This window comes from Diorhabda sublineata, chromosome 6 (assembly GCF_026230105.1).
Source record: "Diorhabda sublineata isolate icDioSubl1.1 chromosome 6, icDioSubl1.1, whole genome shotgun sequence".
Lineage (NCBI taxonomy): Eukaryota > Metazoa > Arthropoda > Insecta > Coleoptera > Chrysomelidae > Diorhabda > Diorhabda sublineata.
Window position 1 is genome coordinate 23,874,286 of NC_079479.1, and position 21,173 is coordinate 23,895,458.

The following is a 21,173-nucleotide window of genomic DNA, read 5'->3' on the forward strand; positions in this document are numbered from 1 at the left end:
GTAATAAATGCGTTCAAATTATAAGGGACTTAAAAATTTACTCTGCTTGTTTTCCCTATTTGCTGCAAGGTTGGTTTTCTTGAGACTTTTTTCGTTCCAATCCAATTTCCGAAATGAACGGGAGCACTTTCACTATTTTCTCTTCTTTCGCTTGTCTTCAAGCGTTGGTTATGTTCATGATAATTTGTTTGAATTGGTCTCTATCTGTCACTACTCCGAATAGTGGATCTACTTCAAGTCCTCAACCATTCCCTGAATGTTCAGGTGAGGGATGTGATGTTTGGTACCTCGCTTTATATCCTCCAGAAATAACAGACTTTTGTTTGTTTTTATGGTGTTTAGGAGTTCTCGATCCTTATTCAGGCAGCTCTCTTCATTACTGGTATTTGCAGTCCACGAGATAATTCGTGGACGTAAACCGAATCTTGAACTTTTCTATGTTATTCAGGATGTCAACTTTATTGAGTGTCATTTTCTCCTTTATCATCCACGTTTTTTCCATTATGGTAAAGTTATACAAACGCCGGAATAAATATCCAGGCTATACTTGGCTATACATGGCTAGTGCCATGAATCCTTCAAACCAATCTCAGTTATTTTTTTGTAAGAGTTTTGTGATTTAACGTTGCGAAACACAATGTTTGTTTTGTTGATCAACTCCTGTCGTTTCCGTTGAATTTCCTTCTATAATCTTGCGAATTATTGATAGTATACTAATGCTTCGACCAAGTTTCGGAATTTCTATTCACCATAAACAAAGCATCACCTTATAGACATCTTTGACGTTTGTTTCATTTCACCTTCGAGGTCTAGCATTTAACTATCTCATATGTTTTTTGTACGAAGGCCGTTTATTTCAAACTCCGATAGGCTATAAATATATATCTTTGGACAAGCTTTTCGATACCCTCTTCAAAGAAAGTTGTCTTGAAATTTCGAGAAATTCCGTAGACAAAGCAATAATGGTGAATCTGCGGTTTTCTTTAACCATTAACTCGTTGAACCATGTCATCTGAAACGACAGATTTGCGTCCTAGGCCCCCTTCATCATGCACATTATTACGGCCATCTTTAAACTTTCGACACCATTCACGCACAACACCATGAAGTTTTCCCTATATTCACTTCGCAATTCGCACGTGGCTGTAGCACAACGCCGACTGAAGCCTGAAAGTCAACAATGGCGGAGTGTGTAGTGCTTGATTCCTTCTGCCGTCGTAGCGTCTCCACGGAGCGATCGGAGGTTGAAAAAAAAGGCCCTTGTATATACATTTCAAATGATTGATGATATGGTATATTGACAGCTAATGTACCGATCTGTTTTGCAAAATTTAATCTGATGTTGTACCGATTCAAAACGGTTTGATCAGTTTTATAAAGATTCGTCCTATTCTACTTTCTTTTTAAATGAACTGTAGTGAAACATACAAAATCTTTCCGCACGCATCAGTGACAAGTTTCAACGAGCTTTATATACAGGTTCAACTTACTGCTTCGATCCATTTCATTATAGTAGAGTTCGAAAGACCACTCAGTCAAGGTGTTTTGAAAAATGTATCAAATTGAGCTATATAACATAATGGATGCTATTTAAGGTGACTTGTTTGGGTCGTTTTCAACAATTAAAAATTTCTTTCGCTGGGAACAAGAATCATTAGACGTTGACCCATATGCGGACGGTTCTGTGATGGTGACTACTTAAAAAAAAATTAAATTAGTGGAGTGGAGAATAAGCGATCAGAGAAAGAAAACAAAGTAAATGCGGCACTGACCAGCATTTTCAAAAAAAATATTCTAAGGATTATCCATAAGCATTTAAATATAACAATAATCAGTGCAAAAAAACGATAGCTAAAATATTTTGGGATTGCGGGAGTATTCTTTTGATTGACCCTAAGGAATCAATTACAACAATGAACGCGGCATAATACTCTGATTTACTAAAGCAGTTGCGTCCAAAAAATCGAATAAAAAGGGCGCGGGAAAATCAGCTGAGCCGATCCAGTCACCAGTCTCGTTATTTAATATCCGCACTTCATATATGTTAACAAATAATTAAAAAAAAATAAGTACCTACTTTCTTTGATAGTCTCTAAGGTTCTATCTCTAGGAAGTATCCAAAAATTGTAGCGTTTCTCCATTTTTTACTAAACGTTTTGGTCAAACTTTTCGGTTCTATAACGCACTTCTGTTACATTGAATCGAACACGAGTTTAAGGAGGATTCAACATTATCGTCTGCTACTAGACCGAGTTATAAGCATTATCTTTCGTATTGTTTCGCCAATAATAAAAGTTTAGGTGATAAACTGGGAACTATCAGCATTTTGTACACTCGAAAAGAAAGCTATCTCCGGGATTTGGGGCCATGATTGTGCAAGTGGGGCTGAACAGACAACAAAAAGGGATTTAGTTTTATCTTGTTGATACTATTACCATATGACTATTTGATACGAACAAACGAAATGACATTAATTTGTTTGATAACTTTGTTTGGATTAAATCGCTGTTGTTATTTTTTTCTATTAGTTCGATATACAGTATATAAAAACCAAATAGAATAAATTCGGGTACTTTACACATACTTTTTGAAAAAAAAAATGAAACAAATCAAATTATAAATTGACATTTTTCAACGAGAAAATGCCACATCTGAAAGGTTTCTATATCTTCTATTCAAAAATCTCCCAAAATATAGTCTCCATTCACTTATTTTTTGTACGAATCCTTTAAACCCTCAAGTTCATTTTTAACTGCTATACTTCAGTGTTGAGATATGGCAACACTGTTTACAGATACTTGAAACAATTAATCTTTGTCCAAAAATAAAAATGAATCGCGAACATTTTCGTGCGATGATTTTCTATGACTTTCGACGTGGATTAAACCAACGGCAGGGTGCCAATCAACTCGCTTCGACTTTTGGTGATGAAGCACCATTTCGCGCCACAATGTTTCAGTGGTTTTCCGAATTCAATCATGGTATTACTTTGCTGAAACCATCAATGCTGTGTGACATACTTTGGGCTTAAGTTCCACTAGCAAACGCTCGTTCAAAAAAATTCGTGTCGATTGATGCAAAGAGATGCTGAAAAAATTCAATCGCGGTGCTTCAAAAGACGTCTATAAGATCGTGACAGGCGAGAAATCGGGAATGTGTGCAAATATATCCGAAACAATCGACTATACGGATCTTTCAAGACGAGCTAAATCCAACATTTGTTTACCAGAAACAATCAAAAAAACCAATTGCAGAAGAAGAATTATTTTCCACCACGATAATGCGAGCTCTCACACATCAGTTCAAACAAAACCGTTTTTGAACGGACAAAACATCGAATAGATGGGTCATCCGTCGTACATTCTTTGTTTGATGATAAAAAAAAACGACTTCAGCATTTTTCGAATCGTGGATCTATATGAACCCGAAACTAAACGACAATGAACATGTCTCCACCGTTCTATTAGAGCAACGTAGAACGGTCAAATCTGAATGGTACACCAGCATTTGTTTGCCAGCAATGATCGAAAAAATCAGGAGGAAAACCAATCACAGAAGACCACCTCGACCTCCACCACGACAATACGATCTCTCATATATAAGCTCAAACAAAAACGTTGGGAATACTGAAACGTACACAAAAGTGTATTGATCTCAATGGAGAATATTTTGGAAAACAATGAAGCCGTATCCAAATATAAATATTCGTTTTTATTTGTCTATCTCAAAACTTAGTAGCAACCCTTGTAGTAGGTTGCATTGTCATCGTTACATTTTCTAATTTAAATTTTTTATAGTCTCCGGCCTCTTTTCCAGGCTATTGTAATAGACTGTCGTTCTGCATTGATAAGTACTTTATTACTTGAAATAATTTCGTCTGTATCTCTACTCTTCGAAATTTTGACTGTGTTTTATTCTAATATCTGTATAAATATTGTGCATTTTATACCAGATACATTCTAGCATTTTTCGTAGTCTGATTCAAATTCCAAGTGCAAAAAATGCGACCTTATTCCTATTATTTTTAAGCATATTCTTCTTGAGAATTGTAAGCGCATCAAAGCTCTTGTCGGAGTAGGTTTCCCTTTCGCAATCCATTGCTTTGAGTAATGCAGTAGCGATTCTAGCTCTCATTACAGTTATGAATCTATGCAAAACTGAGACTCATTTTGCATAAGCCGCACCAATGAGCCTTGGGAAATGTTCATTCAAATGCGCTTTTGGTTCAAACTGAGCACGGATAACTTCGTATAAGGCAAATGCATTTTTTTGAAATGCTGATAGCCTCTTCTATCTCTCTAACTTTAATCTGATGATCGACAGGTACCGTTTGGTGAACTTGTTCGACCAATATTGTTGCAGTTTCCGACCGTCTCAAGCGATTGTCGTGAGACCCTAATGAGCCGCAATTAAATTCATCTGCACAAAATTTTACGGTCGTGAATGATAAAGCAACAAAATAAATTGGACATATGAAAAAGGAAACTTCTATCACTATATATTACGGAGGTAAAAGGCTTATGAAATGAAAGTTAGACGTATGACTTCAGTTTTTCAATGAATCAAAAATAGAGGTGTAAGAGGATGGTCTCAGAAGTACCTGGCCTGACCTAGAGATGGCGGTAGAAAAATACCACTGTTTTGAAAAGTACACAATCTATACAGCATATTTTTCAAGTTTGAAAACGCCATGTTGTTTGGAATTTGTTTGGTAACCATCAATAATGAAGATTTTCAGTGAATTTGTGAACCTGGAAAAAATTGGTCATCGTTATGTGATGCTATACTTTTATTTCTAAAAGGCTTTAGCCCAATCAATATGAAGGATGAACTAGATTCTACTCTGAATGAGCCTGCTCCTTCGTTATTAACAGTGAAATATTGAGTAGCAGAGTTTAAACGTGGCCGTACGACCTGCGAAAACCAGCATCACAATAGTCGACCGAATGAGGTGACGACTCCAAAAATGTTGAAGTAAATCCACAAAGCGACACTGGATAATCGTCGACTATGCACGAGCTAGTAAAACAATATTAGCCATTTCAAAGTTGGACATGACAGAAAATTCAGTGTTCAGAATTGTTTTATAGGAATAAAGCCATTATTAGACCGTTTCTTAACCAGGAATGAAACGTGGGTCCAACACCTCACACCCGAAACAAAAGAACAATAAAAACAATGGATTGGGTTTTTTAGGATGCGCATGGTATAATTTTCATTTACTATCTTGAAAAAAAGAAAACTATCAACGGCGAGTATTAAGCGAAGTTTTAGCGAAGAAATCGAGCAAAAACGGCCGCATTTGGCTTTTTTCACCAACCCAATGCACCAGTTCACACATTCTTTATTGCAATCACAAAAATTACTGAATTAAATTATGAATTGCTACCTCGTGCACCCTATTCGCTAGATTTAACCCCTCCGATTATTTTCTTTTCCTCAGACTTGAAGAAATGGCTCGGTGGTCTACAATTTTCCAACAATGGAAAGGTGATGGCAAGCTTAATGGCTATTTTGAAAAGATTGTGTTTTCTTTGTTGAGTCAGGTACTTCTGGGATCATTATCGTAATATGATACAATAGACTGCAATGGTTAGAGTATCAGATGACAGATAATGTAGAGGTGGAGAAAATAGCTTGGATAATACCAGAAAGAAAAGAGATGAGATTTAAGTTGATGAGAAAATGAAAGATGTTGTAATTTGGTAAACACTGTTCTCTCGAGAGAACGCACGGCGAGATTCGAAGAGAAATAGATGAATTTTTATTTCGGTCACCAACATGGACGATTTTGCTAAAGCAAGCGTTTTGGTGTTATGAGCACTAGCATACTGTAACCTTTTAACTGAAAAATACAAAAAAGTGCATACATTTTTTACTTCTACCATTGGCATATTTCAACACCACGCGCTTTGTATATGCTAGTGTCTTTTAATATTTACGAAGCGATGTTCTTGTTTTCGTCTGTAAAATTCCTTTGATTCGAAGAAGAAGACGAACAACAAACGCAGAGTACACCTCGAGAAGGAGAAGGCGAGAAACATCACTTCCACGTGACTCGGAGGTTCCCATTGTTAGTCATTTCTAAGTTAGTTTGGTCAAACAATTCAACATACAATACCGGTCGAAAGATTTTGCCGGTTCTTTCAAAATAATACACTTTATCAAAATTTCTCTTCTATATTGTGAACCGAAATTCGAAACGGTGTTTCACTAAACAAAAATAATAATGCGGCAAGCACTATAAGTACCGGCTGATTTGTTTATTATTTTTTAACTGTGAATTATTTCTTCTGTGTTTATGATTGTAGTTTGGTCCTCTGAGACGCAAGAACGTGCTGTGATTTATACTTTATGGACCAATACATCATTTGGTGAAGTTCGAATACGAATTGTTTTCGTTATCGAAAATTCAGACTTGAAAGTTTTAAAATGAGTTAAACTTAAGAACAATCGAATGAAACTCATGAACAATGAATCTCATAGTCTAGACACAAGTAACGGTACTATTGCCGCCGCCAAATTACAAATACTTCGACGTACCTTGGAATATCCACCAGGAGCTTTGGTCATTGAACACGTTCAAAGCGAACACGAAAAACCACAACCGCTGAAGATAAACGTATTTTATTGATCAGTAAACGTGATCGATAACTCACGAGCCCAGATATAGCAGCTTAGATCAATGAATTTAGGGATCTGCCTTCGAGTACTATTACAGTGAAAAGGAGATTGAAAGAAGCTGGCCTTTCTGGAATGGTGGCAGTGAAAAAACCTCTTTTAAGATGTCAAAATAAAATTCAGAGGTCTAAGAGAACAGCGCAGGTGAATGGAAGAACAGATGTTAGATCGAATCTTAGTCCCAACTGAAAAGCTGAAAAACCGTAGGTGATGGTTGGAGTATATTTTGAATGAGAAGAGAGTGGAGACCTGGTGAAAATTGAAAAGATTTTAAAGAAATAAGGTTATAAAAATGTAGTACGTGCTGGCCAGCGCCGGATCGACAGAATGTTCATCTTCCAGCATGGGAACGATTCCAAGCATGCAGTGCAGGTGCAGAGTATTTGAAAGACTTGGAAAAGAGGAATGTACTGGAAGTAATAATTTGGCGGTCACGGTCGCACGACCTTATTGAGTTGTTATGGGACAAATTGTACAGGAAAGTGTCCTACTTACCCTTCATATCTTTGGAATACCCTGAAAAAAGAATGGAACCAAATAGACGACGATGATTTATCGACATAATTGAAGAAAATGCCAAAATTATGCACCGAAATATTGAAAACAAAAAGGGGTGCTACATCGACTAATCAAAAATTTGAATTATTTAAATTATAGACTATATTTCCATGATTACTATATTTTTAAAAGATATAATACGTTCATTAAAATATCAAAATCGATCGTACTGTTTTTATTTATTGTGTATCGCGCGAACTATAAAGTGGGAAAATTCAAATATAGCAAGAATATATTTTATATACGATACCTTTCAGAGTAAAAACAACAAGCTGTGCATTGAAACAAAATTCATCATCGTGGCCAAAAATGAACTAGTTTCCATCTACACAATGGAAGGTATTGCACAAAAATCTGTATTAGGGTAAACTCAGAAAAACCAAGCTTGGAAAGTATGTCTTCCGTAAAACTGATATTGCGCAGTACTGCAAAGAGTATGTGCAAATTTTTTTTTCTTGTTGCATTAAAAAGATTAGATAAAACATTCATTACTGTAATTCTAAATCACGATACATATAATATTTTAAAGGCAAAAGTCCAACAAAAACTACCAGCTTTTCAACATGTTCCAGCCTCCATCATTCATTTGCACCGTAAAAAAATTCTCACCACTTTAATTATATCGGAAGTAAGTGCCACAGCAAAAAAAATAGTTTGCTACCTATTCTTTCAAACGCCATTAAATACTTTCCACATCCCGAGTGCAGAATGTCGCAACTTTATTCTCAGTTGTTTCATTAATCGGGTTACAGGTGAAGAGAAGAAAATAGATACTGTCAACAATCTATTAACTCGATTAGGAAACGTATAAAGTACGAAGGGAAACTACGGGAGATATTCTGTTATCTTTTTATACTCCCAACTTAAATTGTTTCAAGTTGAGCACACACCCACGTTTGGTTATAATTGATGAAATGGAACGCGTGCTTTAGCAGCGAGTTCCTTATTATCTAAAATAATTACTCGACGCTCAATGTGAAATTTGAATGGGAAGACACGATTTCAAAATAAAAATTTCAATATTTACGAAGAATGATTCCTTTGCTTCACCTTCATAAATCAAAACTGATAAGTTTGACGCCGTTGTGAATAGTGACTGAGGAAGAGTGTCATCATGAAATGTACCCACCGACACTAACTCTTTCATTCTTGGTGGTTGGTGGTGCCATCTGATTTTTTTATAATGAAATCTAGCGACAAACGATTGAATTATTATGATCGTTCCGACTATATCGTTGTATAAAAAAATCTGTGAAACGGGTAAGTGAGCTTATTACTTTTTTCTACGCCCATGTCTGTAAACGTCAAAAATCGCACTGTCAACATTCCTTGTAAATGACATTTAGAAAAACTTGAACTTCTTGGTTTAATTAAATTACAATCAAATTTTTATTTACGTAAGACTTTATTTGGTCTATATACACAAATTTAGTCAATTAAAAAACAAAAACTTTTAGCATTAGCGAGATATATTTAGGATACAAAGAGTGATGCCCCTAAATGTAGGCAGCACATTATTCAATTTCTTTAAAAATACGACACGTTTTCTTAAAAGGGCGTAGAAAAAGTATAGTACGTTACACGAATGGTAAGCCCATTACGCATCCATAAAATTTTTCACTTCGTGCGTAATGGGTTACTTATAACTCTTGTTACGTAATATACTATGTTTTTGTATAAATGTCTTCTAATAGATCTAAACATATTTACATAAAAATACTTTTAGTTTTTCCATGCTTAATGACAACAAAAATTAAGTGGTTAACTAACTAACCACCGTTGCAGGTTATGTACATGAAACTTTTTAATGTAACTGCTAATATCTTTTTCGTTTTGTTTTCAGTATTGCGCGTTACTGGCGCAGGCTAAAAGATAGAGAAATTGAAAAATACTTGTTGGAAGATTTTGATTCATATGATGGCCTCCCTTTATGTAGGTTTTGTCTAGGCAAAATAGCCTCATCATCATCATCATTTTGCTTAGTTTAGTACTACAAATAAAAAATGTTTTGTAGTACTATTTGTTGTACAGTTAATTTTTCACTTTCCCGTACTGTATCTCCGTGGTTTTTCAACGAAGCTCAAATTTTCTTTTTTTTAAATTAAAGCTATTTTTATGCACTTTCGATCTACGCAACAAAAAACGTATCCGCACGAGATTTCATTTTGCAACTAAGAGGATTTCGAAAAAAATTCCCTTGATTACAAAATTCCATTTTTTTTTATAAATGATCGTCGACTTCCTACATAAAATAATGAAATCTACTCATCAAAAAATCAGCACAACCACATTCAACGCATAGACCAATTTTTTTGTTAGAGCTGATAATTTGTTTATAAGGTCATAAGTCAGAACCATTAAACGTACAATATCCAGGTTTTGCACACGCCATTTTTCGATAGTTCAGAAGATATTTCAGCACAATTATAAGACTCAATCAGAGCCGAATTAAGCTAGGGGCTTGGGGAGGCTATAGCCCCGGGCCCCAGGTCCAAGAGGGCCCCGTCTGTATTCTGTTTGTTTGGATGTGACGATACCAGAAATCGAACGCATTTATTAATATTATTTTTTCTATTTTTCCGAGTTTCCGAATTCCTTAAGGGAGCCCCGTCATTATTTTAGCCCCGCGCCTTATAAATCTTAATGCGGCCTTGGACTCAATGACAATAACTTAACTCCTTTATAATTGTTTATCTAGAAACAACAATATTCATTGTTATTTTCGTTTATCTCTTGAACTAATTAATTTTTTTCAACGTGCAACGTCTACTTTTAATTACAAGAAAAAAATTTTTTATGTAAAGTCACCAGCAAAGAAGCTATAAGCAAAAAATGAGAAATTGCGTTAAATTTTGACACATATTAATGAGAAAAAATTATTTCAGACCGCGGATAAAGATGTCATTGTAAACTCTTCCACCACCGAAATACAAAGTTTCACACATATCGTGGAAAACGCGTAAAAGTGATTTTTCCTAAATTGCCTGGACTAGTTAGTATCCTGGAATCACGATTTTACAGAGCTTAACATCGAACATACAAACTATAATAGCTCCAAAATGGAAGAAGGATTATAGAATGATCATACCCGTTGAATTTATTGAGAGTGTGGGAATAACAAATGAAATTCTAAGCATGGAGAATGTTGCGCCTCTTTTACTATTTTACCTTTTTTGGACATAGAATTTTATGTTTTTAAACTAACCTTTACGCTACTCATTCCGGAATCGACTTCAATCGACTCAGTTGGCTTATGACAAACTTAATAAAATTAGGTCTTTACTTAACATTCCGTGAACATAGTTTCAAGAAAATTACAAGCCATTAGAAAGATTGCTATTGATAAAAGCACGAAAAAACCCACTAAACGAGGTTAGAAGCTTTGGATGATGTGTTCACAGTCAGGTTATTGATTTTGATTTTTACACTGCTAAGTAGGGTTTTAACATAGAAAATGATTTGAATGGTAAAGTAAAGTAAAGAATTTTTGCGCCAATATGTAGGATGAAAATCATAAAGTATATTCCGACAATGACTTCAACAGTTACCCTATGTAAGTGAAATTACGTGAGGCTAATATTTTAGCCCGTGGAACGGTAAATACCAACAGATCCTTAACAAGGATCTTTTCACTCAACTGTCCTCGTTCATTCTGGCTATATGCCCCAACCAACGGAGTGTTTTTTCTCTGACCATACAACTCATCTTAGCTTGACCATACAATACTTTGATCGCTGCGTTTGTTCTTCTTCTCCACTAATTTTGCTCCTGCACTCCTCCGAAAATCCTCCTTAGTACCTTTCTTTCGCATATGTTTATTTTGTGTTCTTTTTTGTTCATGATCCATCACTCATTGCCATACAGCACCGTTGGTTGTATAACTGTCCTGTAAATGAGTAACTTGGCGGCTCTTGAAATATCTTTTGATCTTAATAGCTCTCCTAGGTCTCCAAACGCTTTGTTCCCTCTCGCCAGTCCGATCGATTTCCCTGGTTTCACCCTTCGTTTGTCACTCCCAGGTATTCGATCTCATGGACTTTATCAAATCCATACCTATACCTATAAGAAAGTCAGAAAAGCTAACCGCAGAGAGCGCGATGGTACTAGTACTGAAGTATCTTGTCCAGAACCCATCATAGACTACAACCTTACATGAATTTTTTCAATAAATTTGATCAAATAAAAGGAAATTATGATGTTGACAGAAAATCTCACGTATTGTGGCATAGGATTTTTTTCAATTTCTTGATTGTTATGTTGTCAATGTCCGGACTTAAGCACGCTAACTCTAAGAGAATCCCGAAGAAGTTTATGGCAGTGTCTATTGTCGCCTGAATCAGCAATCGTGTTCCGCGGCTTCTTCTCCAGGCGCTGCAATTGTTAAATTGTTTCTCAAGAAAGACGTCTAGAATGCAGTCGCCAACCTGAGAGCACCACTTCAAGAAGATGCTGCAATTGTAGCATTAAGATATCTCCAGAACGTACTATATGTGGCATAGTGCTACAATTGCAATACATATAAAGTACCCCTTTGCTCACGCGAAGGTAAAACAGACTTCGGATTTTCATAAAAAATAATTTTTGTAATACTTTTGCCTGCGGACATGTTAATTAAATTAAAAATTGTAAAAAATTAATACTCATAATAATTATAGTTTAATTTGTATAATTAGTCGTGGTGGTAAGCATCATTAACCTCCTCATTTCTCGAAAGCCTTAAACCTAAATTTTCCCACCTAGTTTGTGTGATATTTTAGTGCTAAATCATCCTAAAACGAAACATGAATTCCCAAAAATTCCGTAACGTGGAAGCGTGACTGAAAGAGATGATTTCAAGCAATTTCCGGCTAGAGCCAAGAAGATTTTAGACAAAATTTAGATAACAATTGTATAATTCTGGTGCGACAGCTGTACAGAAATAAGAAATATCTATCTTCCTTTCTAAAAAATCTCTCCATAATTCTATTCAACAATACTCGTCATTTAATAAATTCATTCTATCATTGAATTTGTTTTAATTGTGTTATTTATTTGAGAAATTCGAGATTGTTTCGCTTACCTCGTATATACTTGACATTACTGCCAACGACATCAATCGTTATTACAGGCTGTCTCTGCAACAGAAAAATAATTATTAGGTATAAATAAAATCACAGACGAAAGAACGAGAAAGAAAGCTACAGAAAAAGTACGTAAGCGCCAAATGTTAACGATTTTCAACTGTTTAACCTGAAGCCTACTTTTTTGAATGCGATGTCTACCGTCTCTGTAGTCAAACCAGTTTAGCCGTGGCTTTCGTTTGTATAGGGGCCGTTTTGTTGTGAAATTTCATACGAAACTTGGAAAACCTGCAACTGAAACTCACAATTTATTGTATGGTAATGAATGTTTGTCGCATTTATGAGTTTTTTAGTTTTCAAGATGACCAAAAAGATTTACGGATTTTACGTCAAAAACACGCGAAAAGTGGGCGCAAAGTTGGCGCTTAGAATCCTCACATTTGAACTGATGACTCAAACTCAATGGGTGACGAATCAAATGTAAGGATGTAGTGATAGAGAAAGTAAATATTGAAGGTTATAATGAATAAATATACATAATATCAAAATAAAATCGTTATTTAATAGCCACAACTCGAAGTTGAAAGTGAGAAAATAAAAACCACTTATTAATTATTCTTTATTTCAATAATTTTATGAAATACATGTTCAAAATGTGCGCCATTACGATGTAGATACTGTTCATAATAATCAGGCAGATTTTCGAACACAGACGACACGATCTTCTCAAGTAAATCATCAACAGGTCTGGGTAGATCTGTACGCCTACGAATTTTCTCTTTCAATAAATCTCATTAGAGGTCATCCATCAGTTGAATATGATAGATAACAGTAAAAACTCTTTGGCTAACATAGAAAAAATCTTTATAGGATTTGACATGAGATCTAAGATTAGGTAAAAGTTGCTGCGGGCCAGATCTGGAGAATATGGTGCGTACGTAAGCATTTCGAATCCCAATTCACACAATACCCCTTATAAATACCAGCTATCAACTACGATGCTGTCTTAGACAAAAATTATAATGTTTCCTGCAAACTCTAGACATTAACTATACGTCTTGGATAATTTTGTGAACAGATCTTCAATCAGCATTCTACTATCATGTTTTCCAAGTAAGCCTCTATCTATCCGAAAAGTATACGTATTGTGTTAATGAGCTTCTTCGATACCTAGAAAACCAGCTATTGCCACTAATAACCACAAATCATTTGAAATACCAGCTTTATTTGATCCAGCAGATGGTGCTACTGTCAAAATTAAATTTATCAAGTTATTCGTATTTAAATGCTCATGCATTATTTTTCTGGTTCAGTTTTATTCATTTCTTTCTTTCTTCTTCTTTCTAATTGGATGGCCATATCAGTAGGGTACTGCCTCTTCATCGCCAGCAAGTCTTCCCCGGAAGACAAAAGTCCAGAATTCTCGCCGTCTTTTAGGTGGTCTTCTTTCTTCTGGGTTATTCATTTTTCTATTCGTAACAAGTCTACCATCTTTCATTCTTTTTACACGCCTGTTCCCTTACTTCTCACCCACCTATATTTTGTCGTGTAGAGTTCTACCTTATATTTATTTTGGTAAGTTCTTTGGATTAAATATTAAGTTCTGTTTCTATTCACAGTCGCATATCAAAAATTAAATACTTTGAAGAAAAAAAAAATGAATTTATTGCTATAGCTATAGAAATCTTTTAAAAAAAATTAAATAGTCACGCCAGAAATCAGATCGCAGAATGCTGCATAAAAACATCTAGAAAATATGTCTCTCTAAATATACTAACCGTATAAATTATAGACGTCAGCTTGTTTCATAATTCACGTGATTCATATATCCCGAGCTCTGTTTCAAATTTATTTATGTACGTGGCTGGAAATTTATATAATAAAGTAATTGGCAAATTTATTGAAACAAAAAAAATCTACCGAATTATTGTAAAAAATATGTAGATTGAAAATGGTTGGTGAAAAGTTACCGATCTCAACCTGATCAGCATTCATCAATATAAATTTAGACATATATTTCGAAATGAGTTAAATTTCAGCCATTTTGGACGCTCAGATTCTGTCTGATAATCGTATAAGTGAGCTTTTCACATAAAATGAAAAAAAAAAAATAGTGGAAACATGGATTGTAACTCCGAAAAAGGCAAAAACGATTTCATGGGCCAGAAAAGTGATGACGACCGTGTTTTGAGATAGCCATAAGATTAGGAGGTCAGAAGATACAGAGGAGCACACGCAGACTCAAATTACACATTGCTTGTGATAAGACTTAAAGAAGAAATATCAAAGAGCAAAGGAAAGCCTCAAGATGAAATTTGGATGGAGTGGACAGACATTGAGAAAACAATGAAAGATGTGACACAACAACAACTAGGAAGATTGCGGAAGAAAACGAAACGAGAATGGTTTGATGAAAACTGCAAACAGGCATTAGAAGAAAAAAAACCAAGCAAGATAGATAATGTTGAAAGACCCAAAGGACAAATTAAATCTGAAGTATACACAGGAAAGAGAGAAAGCAAATAAAATGCACAGAGAAGGAAACGAAACCATCTGCAGGACAAATTAGAACACATTACATAAAAAAAGATATTAGAAATTTTTATCAAGAGGCAAAAAGAAGTGGGATACCAAACATGACTGTAGAGAAATTCGGGGTTATTCTAAATGATGGACCCATTTTTAAAAATTCGTGATTCACTAAACAATGAAAAGGGGAAATTTCAAAGTTGTTTTTAATGTATTCCAAGTGTAGGCATGTGGTGATGGTCCCAGAAGCGGCCGTTAGAGTTCTCGCGGCAATAGTCCGCCATTCTCTGTCATTGCCAGTTATGAGTGAGATGGCGACCGTGGGACACAAGGTGTTCTGTGTTATTTAGTTCGCAAATTGTAGTGCAGCGGGCATTTCGTACTGAATTTGGTATTAAACCACCAACTAGAAAAAGCATTACTCGTTGATTTAATCAATTTAAAGAGACTGGAAGTGTGAAAACGAAAAAGCACGGGCCGACCGCGTGTTGAAAGATGATGTCAGACAAATAGAAAACAGTTTTGTTCGCAGCCCAAGTAAGTCTACCAATTGAGCTAGTAGAGAACTTCGAATACCCCAACCAACTGTAGGGAAAGTTCTGAGACGACGTTTGCGGTACAAGCCCTATCGTGCAGGCTCTCAACCCAAAGAGAAGCGTCTCGAATTTTGCGGTAATGTTCTAGAAATGATGGAGGATGATACATTTGTACAGCGTATCATTTTTAACGATGAAGCAACTTTCCACCTCAGTAGAAATGTCAACAGACACAATGTTCGTATATGGAGTTTGCAAAATCCACATACAAAATTGCAACACGAAATAGACTCACCGTTCCGTGCCTTATCACATACAAAGGTTTTTTTGCGGAAAGAGTTGTGACTGGAATAAATAAATTATATGTTGAAACAATGGCTATTCCTTCAATTTATGGAAGATTCTCAGAATTTCATTTTTCAACATTTCTCACTATTTTTTATGAAGTTATGCTAAGCAGGTTGTTTTCGTCCTGCGTTTACCAACAACTCTGAACGATCTGCGTAACCGTATCAATGCTGCCGTGCACTAAGTAACAGCAGATACACTTGCTCGTGTGTGGGATGAGTTTGGCTACCGCGTAGATGTTTGCCGTGCAGCAGCTCGAGGCCACATTGACCACTTGTAATACAATAAAAAAACTTCGATACTTCTTCTTTTCATTGGTATAAAAATCATTCATATAGCATTTATACTTTAATAAATACGAATTTTCAAAAATGGATTCATTTAGAATAACCCAGTATTACAGAGACAAAGACGGCTCACTCATGGAAAAAAAGAAAAACTAGACAAGAGGAAGGAATATGAACAGAAGGGAATGAGGAACAAGATTTTGAAGAAAAGGAGGCAGTCTCGGTAGAGATCGAAAAAAGAAATAGAAGAAATAATATGGAGAATTGCAAAACTGTCGATAGGATTTCAATAGAGGCCATAAAGACTACAATAAAGTATGGTGCTGAACCGTTGAGGAATGCAGATGCCAAACAAATGGAATAAGGCAATTATTTATCCAGTACAGAAGAAGGGAGATAATACGACTTATGAGTAGAACGAAAAAGGATCTGGAAAAAATGGTCCTACTCCTTGAGAAGAAATCAAAAATATGCACTACGCTTAAATAAACAAAAGACTTAAAAAATGAAGATGGGAAAGGAGTATATAGGATTATAGATTTGTCCTGGAAGTGACAGTAACAAACGAAGGAGGTGAAACTAGGGGAACCGAAAAGGACTATTAAGATCAAATGTGCTCTATGGCAGTGAGCGCTGGATCTTGAACAAAAAAACATATGGGAGAGAAAAGTACTAAGGAGGATCAACGGAGAAGTGTCAGAGCAAAAGATGGAGTATGTGGTCGTAGCAAAAAGACGAGGAATATGGTATATAGCCAAAATCGTCAAAGATGGTAGGATAAAATGATCCTTGTTAAGAGGAGAAAAGCGAAAAGGAAGAGGGTGACCACGGAAAAATAGATAGAAGTATGTAAAGAAGAATAGGAAAAGAGAAATGACATGAAGGAGGCATGAAAAAATAGATGTAGGAAAGCAGGAGACCGACTCCAAACCTTATGCTTACAAAGCTTGTTGAGCTGTTACCGTAGGCAACAGATGTGACCCCAGCTTCTGCTTTTTGTTTCCTAACCTCACTTGCAAAAGAAAGGAACTTATTACAAACGTCAACGCCTATTTGGAGAAGAAAGATTTTGAAGGGTAAAAAAAGGTTAGAGCATCGCTGTACTGTATAGAATTAAAAGAAGTTTCTTTGTTAGGTTGGAAAGAGACAACCCTTCCTGTAAATCTAAGCTTGAAAAGTTGATTGTAAAATTGGTTATTTGTGTTACTGAAAATGATAACTTTACTGTTAACACTTTTGAACACTTGAAATGAGCAAAATTCGAGTTGATTAAATTATCATAAAAAAATTATGTAAGAGCAATAAGTAAGCCTAGAGGTAATCGAAGAATTAAATTTGAACATTTTACAGCAAATACCTGGTCTAGCATGGTATTTAAAGAGTCATATATTTGTCGTAGGTAGACTTATTGTTATAAAACACGGGAAATCTCTCAGATATGTTTCACACCACAAAATAGTTGTAACCTAGCGTAAATTACCAACAACTTGAGTTTGTGCATGATTGATTTGTAGAAGTTTGTATGCACGGTCAAGATCAAAAGGGCTATAAATATACAAACCGTAAAATTAAACCAAATCGCGCATGCCGAATCTCAGGAGCAGCGTAGCTCCGCTGAAATCTAGGCGTTCGAGATCTGCTTGCTTCGCTGTCCTGAGAAAGAGTGAACTTAAAGTTCGAAACAATGATTTGCATGGATTCGTGTATTAGGAGGGGGTACCATAAAACAATATGAAAAAGTATGTTCTTATGCTGGTTTTTCATAAAACGTGTTACAAGGTATATTGGAGAGAGATAGGTGATATTAGAACATTAAGAAGATTATGAGAGAAAATTGAACTGGAATACCCAAAAGCAGGTAACTTGTAATTACCTGCGTCACATATCGGTCAGTCAAGTGTCGAACGATTATTGTTTTATTGAGGAAGTTGGAAACAGTCAAAAGAGGAAATGTCATGTCATAAAAGTGTACGTTTATTATGGATTTTTGGTGTGAGGGCCACACATTTTATAAAAACAAAAGTATATGGTGTTACAAAGTTTAATCTTCTGCTATTTTTATCTAAAAATATAATTCATTATGCTCTATATGTATAAAAAAATAGATCTTTGATATTATTCACACATTATCATTGATGACTTTCAACAAAAAAATGAATGACATTCGATAAGATTTGGCACTATCCTGACATTTATTATAGATCGTAAATCTTTAAAATAAAAAAAACATGTTATATAACAAATTCCTGATCTAATTTTCTATTTAAAAATAATCCAGAGCATATATTTATTCGTACTGATTTCAAGTAGAAAATAACTAATACAATTTAACGTAAACAAGGAGAGATCTGCCAGATTTTACTGATATTTTTTACAATTTTTACCGTGCGCATACATAGAATAACAAGTTTCGTTGTAGCTATAATTAATATGGGACTTTTGATTTCACTGCCTTGAATAATTTTATCAAATTTATAAATAAATTCAAACGCAATTAATGTACAAAAATGGACAGGAAAATAATGTCGCTGTCTTAAGTTCATTTCGAACGAATCAATTTTTAACAAGTTCATAGTAGAATAGTGGGCCGTCAAGGGCAGTTAAACACATGGGCCTTCTGATACGTACGTCACCAAAGGTCTAGCCGAGCAAAAAAATTTTATTACCAAATTCCATTAATTTTAGAATGATTTTGAAAAAAATATTCAAAAAAACCTAAGACTTCTAACGTATGTCCCAATAGTTTCAGCACAAAATATTTAACTACATATTTTTGCAATCAATTTCTTTAATGGAACTTTTCTCATTTGCCATAATTACGAGGATATACTGAAAAATCCGTAGCCTGCTATAGAACCAAACAAAATTTCAATGTCAAAATATTTTATTACTCAACATATTCTCCTCTTAATTGGATACATTTATTGCAGCGAACCTGCAACGTCTCTAGACCTTTAAAAAAAATGTTTCTTCTTGCTCTGCAAACCAGACCTCCACAGCTTTTAATAGAAAGAAATGATAGACGGACGGAGCCAAATCTGGTGAATAAAAAGGGTGTTCTAGTAACTCAAACCGTAAATCACGAATTTTTTGCATGGCAAAACGAGATTTGTGTGCAGGGGCGTTGTCCTGCAAAAACAAAACACCTTTGGGTAGCTTTCTGCGTCTTTTCTCTTTAATTTTTTTCCCGTAGAGTGGTTAGTAATGTCGAATAGTAATCTCCAGTTATTGTTCTACCCTTATCCAAAAAATACTCCATGGCAATCCCAAAAAACTGGAGCAAGAACTTTTCCAGCAGATTTTTGGACACAAAACTTCTTAGGTCTTGGAAAACCAGAGTGTCGCCATTACATCGATTGTTGCTTTGTTTCTGGATCGTAGAAATGTACCCAAGTCTCATCCATAGTAACAATTCGGTTTAAAAAGTCTACATCGTTTTCAAATCGAGCACAGATCGAACCCTTGCATGCTTTTGGTCAACATTCAAACATTTGGGGATCCATTTTGCAGCAATTTTTCACATGTCCAAATTGACGTAAACTATATGGTGAACGCGTTCGTATGAAATATTCAGTGCTTCAGTTATCCGTTTTAGCCTAAATTGACGGTCTGATAAAGTCATATCATGATCTGCATCGAAATTTTCGAGGACTGACACGGAAGCTGACCTTCCCGATCGGTCATCATCTTCAATGGAAAATATACCTCTTTTGAAGCTCGCATTGATCACCAAGGGTATTAAGAATATCATCGTAAATCTGCTTACCTCTTAACCCTTAAATACAGGTACTTTTAATTTATTGCGTAACTCTGGTATCCTTTTTTGAAGTCAAACTTTATACTGACACTTCTATTAAGTTATTGTTTGGTGCTATGGTAACGCGATATTTTTTTATGTATGGTCTAGTCTAACTAGATATCAATACATCCTCGTAATGGCTAAGTATCTAATAAAAATAAATGAAGAAGCCCGTGCTCCTCAGCTAGGTATAATTTTATGGTAACATCTCCCAATTCTAAGACGCAATTTTCAGCTTGCCAGTATCCAGAGCTAAAAGTAGTAAAAAATCTTCAGTTGGAAGGGCTTGAGGTAAATTAGGTTATCTTGTTTTGGTACTCAGGCTAAAACATTATATCGTCTCCAACCTAATATTGACTCGATTAATTTAATGAGGGAGGCGTTAATATACCTTTCAAGGTCTACAGCTTCCTCCTTTACCTGACCCACATAAGGTCTGGATATCCCCAACCACACATCAAACTAGAACTTTATCAACGACTTTTGCTTTCTTATGCATTTTTTAAGTTGTTCGATTTTCAATCTACGAACATTGATAACACCTACACAGTGCATTTTTTGTACAAGTCTTGTCATCCGACCATAGTACCTAATTTCTAGTTGCTTGTCGTGAATCTCGAGTGATTTATTCAATCACCATAGAAGTATTCCGATGTCCATCGGTAAATAGTTGAGATTAAGTGGTATAAAAGGATCTGCAAAACTGTTTTTCTACGTACTTCTTCTGTTTTTCGTCTCTTCTTTCTCTTGCTACATTTCTCGAATGATTTCTGGTCAACCTCTAGACATAGCTACTTGAGGTGATTGATATTTTTTTCCGATCAAGATAAATTAGCTGCTGAAAATGATTGTTTGCTTCATCCCATATTCAACGAAATTTTAACTTCTGTTGCTCTCCAGAATAATTTTTTTCATTTATTAGGTAATTTTTATTAATTCTAATTTCTGATCGAAACCGGTCAATAGCTGGCTATCCATCACATCAAGCTGAGAATTTGTGAAAATTTTTATCCCATATTTTCCTAAAATAGCATTTGGCCTGATGTATTGATGGTAAACCTTTAGTCTATGAAGTTGAAATTTGGTTATCGAAGCCTTTCTGTGTGTCGTGCCTTACTTGACATTACCAAAGACCGATATCCTTCGAAATCCAATCAGGCGTTTAGGCTTGAGCCTTTTGACAACACTAACGAGACAAACTGTTAAGTTTGCTCAACAGTTTGAATCTCGCACGTGTGAATGCTGAGCACTCACAGATTATTTGTTTCTTTCTCCTCCGTGCAATATCGGCTCTCCGGGTCGTCCTTGATGCTTATAGTGTGGAGATGGTATTTTAGATGACCGAGTCTATTTGAAAGACCAGTTACCAGTCAAA

The 21,173-nt window shown here is 35.4% G+C and overlaps 1 protein-coding gene across 3 annotated transcripts in view; it reads right to left on the bottom strand.

Moving 5' to 3' along the window:
* LOC130444827 (uncharacterized) overlaps positions 1-21,173 on the bottom strand; it is a 315,730-nt gene that overhangs the window by 120,895 nt on the left and 173,662 nt on the right. For all 3 annotated transcript variants that reach the window (XM_056780092.1, XM_056780094.1, XM_056780093.1), the window contains one exon: positions 12,299-12,353. In XM_056780092.1, coding sequence (XP_056636070.1) covers positions 12,299-12,353 — 55 coding nt within the window. The remainder of the gene's footprint in view (positions 1-12,298; positions 12,354-21,173) is intronic.